Source organism: Lipotes vexillifer, unplaced genomic scaffold (assembly GCF_000442215.2).
Source record: "Lipotes vexillifer unplaced genomic scaffold, Lipotes_vexillifer_v1.1 scaffold1048, whole genome shotgun sequence".
Lineage (NCBI taxonomy): Eukaryota > Metazoa > Chordata > Mammalia > Artiodactyla > Lipotidae > Lipotes > Lipotes vexillifer.
The window spans coordinates 638,362-643,788 of NW_006785351.1; the positions used below are offsets into that span (position 1 = coordinate 638,362).

At 55.5% G+C, this 5,427-nt stretch overlaps 1 protein-coding gene across 2 annotated transcripts in view; it reads left to right on the plus strand.

Annotated features, from left to right (window-relative positions):
- Positions 1–3,419: 3,419 nt before the first annotated feature.
- Positions 3,420–5,427, plus strand: part of LMX1A (LIM homeobox transcription factor 1 alpha) — a 155,788-nt gene continuing 153,780 nt past the window's right edge. The window contains exons 1-2 of one of the 2 annotated variants that reach the window (XM_007457396.1): positions 3,420–3,775; positions 4,551–4,648. In XM_007457396.1, the coding sequence (XP_007457458.1) occupies positions 4,573–4,648 (76 nt within the window). In that variant the 5' untranslated portion in view covers positions 3,420–3,775; positions 4,551–4,572. Of the gene's footprint in view, positions 3,776–3,898; positions 4,059–4,550; positions 4,649–5,427 lie in introns of those variants that run through there. The other variant, XM_007457397.1, reaches the window with a different exon arrangement.

The following is a 5,427-nucleotide window of genomic DNA, read 5'->3' on the forward strand; positions in this document are numbered from 1 at the left end:
GCCGCCCCCTTGAAGAAGGCCCCCCCCCCCCCACCCCCGGTTACGAGGTTCCTGCACACCCTCTTGGGGCCCCATGGTTACTCCTCATTCGTTGCCCTTGCCTGTCCTCCCATGATGGCAACTTCTGGACCAGCCTGACAAGGAGTCTACATTTTCTCCTTAAAGCGGAGTACTAGGCTTAAGACACAGTCCCTGGATCTCTTGGAATCTGCTTGAAGTTGCAAGATTCCTGACGTTTGGAACAGCTGCCTATCTCTTACCAGGGATAAATGGAAGTTTCCACACTTGAGGCCAAACACCAACTGTATAATTGCGATCTGGGGAAGATGTGGCCTACCAGCAGCCCGTGTGAAAAAAGGACTGAGCAGGTTTTGTTAACAACATGTACAATGTGAGTCAACAGCGGCCAGCCACCGAAAATGCTAACATAAAATCAGACCATGCTAATGAATGTTTTATGGCCAGAGAAAGGAGAGGAGGCCCTGAACATAGGATCACTGGAAAGTTGCAACAGGTCTGGCTGCCATAATTTATGAGAGATAGAGAAAAACTGGAGCGGGTTCAGAGAAAAGTGAGCAGGATGGGGGAGGCTGCTCTGCCCACATCTGACAGATCTTGGAACTAGGATTTGACATTGTGAGTGCCCAGCCCTGAGGTGGCAATTCTAGGGGAATGAACTTGACCATATAAATAAAATAGTTGTACCAGATGAGCTTTAAGGTCACTTCCAATTCTGAAAGTCTGTAATTTGGGAAGTCTCTCCTGCAGCCTGTTTACCTCGCTTCCACAAATTCTTGGAAAAAAATACTTCTGATAAAAGGGAGAACACGGCTTATTTTTCATAAAGAGCTTCTGGACGGTGGCTCTGCGGTAACTTTTTTTCATTAAAAAGGTAAAATAATGGTGTTTGAGTTAAAAATGGAAAACCATGAGGCATGATCAGGAGGATTGTTCACAGATGGAAATATGCCTGTTCACTCATTCACGTCACTGAGTTGACTAAGGGCCAGAGTGAAACAATAAGGGGTAGGAATGGGATTCATGATCCCTAATTCATTGGTAAGGGTAAAATAAATCATAGAAGATAAAACTGAATAAACAAGGTGTATCTATATTGGTTTAGACACATCACTTGGACACATCAGCTCGTCCACACCTAGACAAATTCTGCAAAGCACATAAGGATCCACTGGGTTACTGGCTATCCCATTGTCCAAAGGAAGTCTGATTCTACAAACTTTAGACTGTGGGGGGCCTTACAGACCATATAGTATAGCCCCGTCATTTCAGAGAGGAAGTATTGCTGCCCAGAGAGGTGAACGGATGGCCTGACTGACCCAGTGGCAGAGATGGGAATGAAACTGAGGTCCTTTGATTCCTGACACACTGTGTTTTCACCTTTACTGCAGTGCTACCCCCCTCCCCGCCAGACAGTGAGTGCATCCCTCATCCATCAGTTAAGTAAAGGGCACTTGTTGATCACATATATGTGCCTAGCTCTGCACCGAGGACCCTACGACTTATAATGTATCATGAGATACAACTCTGTCCTGGAGGTGCCCAAGGGCCAGCTGGGGAAAGACAGTCCTACCAGACCCTTGTGTAATCTACACTAATCAGGCTGCCCTCCAGATGCAAGGACCACTGGAAAAAGCTGGGTCCCAGATCCAATGAGAATCTACCCACTTTCAGGATATTCTCTAAAAGAAACATTCTCACTACTAGTTAACGTATTTCATAAATTCAAGACCTTCAGTGAAACCAAAGCTCTGCTGGACATTTAAAAATATTCTTTATGATTGTACTTGCCTAACTCTTTTTTTCTTGCCTAACTTCTATTTTATGTATTCTCCTAAGAATACTTGTCATTCATATACATTTTCTTCACACCCTGCTCTATCTGGGGTGGCAGAAAGGACAAAGGACAGGTGTCAGGGGACATGCCACTAGCCATCTGGTCAACATCAGAGAAATCTCCCAGCCCTGCTAAGCCCCCCCAAATCATCTGAAACAATGGATAAAACTAATGGTTCTGCCTACCTCACGGGTTTATTGTAAAGATCAAGCAAAATCATGTATGTGAAAGTACCCTGAACAGTATAAAGCAGCGTTCAAATGTAAAGTATTAAACTCTTGCCCTTTTCCCTTGTTTCTCTGAAGTGATATTCAGTGTTTGGCTTGTGCTTTGCTGGCATAAAGTACTGAAAATGGGGTCACTGCCCCTAAGCACATTGCAGCAAGTGCTGCCAGTACTTTTTCTTTAAAAATAAGCAAGTGGTCCTGTCCTTGGAGCAGGTAATAGAAAACGCTTGCTCTGTGGCATGTCCTCTGCTCAGGTTCACCTTGCCAAAGTGCGTGGGAATTCCAATTCACTTCTGTTCGGTTCAGGAACTGAGGGGCCCCCAGAGAACCCCAGAGAACTGAAACTTCCCATAGTATTCAGGTGCCCTCTGTGCTCTGTTTGCCTCACCTGTAATGTTGGGATAATGTCTCCACCTCCTAGGGTTGCTGTAAAGATTAAATGAGTTAACTATGTAACCAAGCCTGGAACAAAATAGATGTTCCATAAACGTTAGCCAGTGTCTTGATTTTTTTTTTTTTATTGAATCTCCACTTGAAGCCCAGGACAGCGGTAACCTCCTGGGATACACAGGAGACCCAGTTTCTGCTCCTGCAGGGGCTAATGCTCTATCACTGGAGGCTAGGGTTAGGCGGTGTAGTGAGTTAACACTTCCCCCCAGATACTTTGCTCCCCTTAGAATGTCCCCTTAGCTGACTTCCAGCGCAGTGTTATTCCGAGCTCACCTCATGGGGGTCAGATCCCACCTAGTCCCTACCAGGAGCCTGATTCAAACTCTGGCCTTGGATCCTCGGCATTTGCATCTGTGAACGGCTTTCAAACTGAAACGGGGAACGGGGTTTTGAGGCCAACGGAAGTTGGGAACTTGCGGGAGCCCTGGGTGACCAAGAAGGGGTTTGAGTAGCTCGGGAGCTGCAGGGTCCCGCAGCCACGCGCGGCAAATAGCTTCTTGGCCTTTCCGGCTGCCCGGGTGAGGTTTGCGGTGCTTTTATCACTCGCAGTGGTTGGAGGGCGGCCAGGGAACCAGCGTGCCGGCGCCGCGGTCCAGGTGGCTTGGAGATCTCTGCGAAGGCGCAGCGGGGGCTCGGGGCCGCGGGCGGCATCGGGGCCAGCGCTCCCGGAGGTAGCGATTACACGTGGAGGGGAGGAAACTTTGCGTGCCCGGGAGGTTGCAGCGGCCGAGGGGCGCACCCGGCGGTGGCCGCGAGGTTGGGCTGCTCAGCCAGGCTGGGAAGCGAGCACCACGGGCCCTCCACGGGACGCGCTCCCAGCCCCCTCCCTGCGCACCCCACCCCCTTCCCTCCGCCGCGCACGCAGCGCCGCGGCCCCTGTCAGAAGCGACCGGATCCGCCCCAGCCAAGCAGGGCCCGACTCGCACCCAGGACCGTGGGCCTCCGCCTTCCCTCTAGCCTGGGAGAAGCCTCGGGCCCTCCCCTCCTCCCGAGGAGCGACGCGGGCGGGCAGGACGTCCCGAGAAGGCCGGCCGCCCGCGGCCACGTCCCGGCCCGGCCCGGGCGCGCCGAGGAGCGGAGCCAGGGGCCGGCGCTCGCTCCGGCTCCCTCCCGGGCGCGCCGGAGCCGGGGGCGGCCGCTCTGGCTGCAGCCTCGAGGGCCTACGCCTCCCCCGGCCGAAGCTTCCCGCGGCGCTCGGCAACTTCATTCGGCTCCTGCCACCGGGAGCGAGCTCACCCATCAGGTAAGGAAGGCTGCCCGTTCCTAGGCTCCAGCTCGGGCGGGCGTGTTTCTGAAAGTTGATTTGAAATGCATCCAAGAGTGAGCAGGGCCAGCCGCGGCTCCTCCCCGAGGCGACTTCTTTGCTCCTGCAGACATTCCCGGCACCGGCCGACCGGCGGGAGGACCTCCCCGCGCGCCCAGCACGCCCGCTCCTGCGCGCCCCCAGCAGATGCCAGTGCCCTGAGTCCGGGAGCTGGCGGGACGCTCTCCGGGTCGCTTACTCTGCCCCTCCTCGGTCGGGGCAGGTGAGGGACGCAACGCGGCCGGTCTGGGCGCGGGCTGTAGACCTCGTAGTTCCGCGTGCCTGGGCCGGGCCCCGCGAGGGAAAACACCCACTCTTTTTAATCTCCGTCTTACCCCAGTAGTTGGGTTCCCGCAGAGACGTCCCTAGGGCCCCCACTGGTATAGGTTGGGGCGGAGTCGGACTCGGGATGGGAAATCTGGGCTGGGGACCGGGTGGAGGGGGTTGGGGGGCAGGGGAAGGAGAAACGCAGTTGGGGGGCGGAGGCCTAAGTACTTAACGCGTTGACTTCGAGTGAAATCAGATCAGTCAGAGCAGTTCGCTGTGACTCGTTTCTCTCCTCCCACCCCACATTTCTCTTGGCTGGACTCTACCCTCCCAGCTCATTCGGGTCACCCTGGACACTCCCTCCGTCTTTTCCCAAGAGTGCGGCGGCTACGGGCGCCGCGTCCCGGAGGGCACAGACGCCTAAGGCGTCGTCTCCTCTCCTCTCCAGGTCCTCCCGGCCCGGCCCGAACATGCTGGACGGCCTGAAGATGGAGGAGAACTTCCAAAGTGCCATTGACACGTCGGCCTCCTTCTCCTCGCTGCTGGGTGAGTATTCAGGCCAGGCGCCTGGGCGCACCGTCTCTCCGCCAGGCGCCAGCTCTGGAGCCCAGCTTGCTTGGACCCGGTCGGCAATAGGGCAGCTAGCGGCCCGCTTCATGCACTCAGTTGAGCCCACTCCCTGTCTAGTCGTCAGTCTCTGTGGGTCCTTCCCACCCTTAACCGACAAGCCACCCCAGGCCTCACGCATCGGGCACCGAACTCCCCAGAGCCGCGAGGGGCGGGCGAGATTGCTTGCAGGCGTTTGAGTGGCGAATGATTAAAAATGCCCAGGACTGGATTTTTAATCACAGAGCTGATCGACGTCTCATAAATGCCGCCGTCTTCTCCGAGGCTCAGGGACGAGCACACACACAAACCCCAGTCACGGAGCACCCAAGTTCGAGGCGGCTTCTCGCCTCCACCAACTCCAGCCCCAATCTCAGCCTCAAGCACCGCGGAGAGGCTTTTCCGGGCCGGTGGGCAGCGCAGCGCGGGGATTAGCCCGCGCGGCAGGGCCTTTGCCTCGGCTTTAATTAACTGGAGCCGGATCTCGGGTCCGGCGTGTCGCCCTCCCTCCCGGGTCTCCCCAGTCTCTTCGCGGCGACCACGGAGGAGCGGCGAATCCAGGGCCTCGACCCACACGCGGGTCTAACCGAGCTGAGGCCAGGGATTCCCACCCTCCACCCCGCACCCCGCCCTCGATGCTTTTCAAGTTTGGTGAATGGGTGTTTTAATTTTTTTTTAGCGGGAGGGGTTTTCGTTTTGTCAGTTAAACCTCTTGCCTC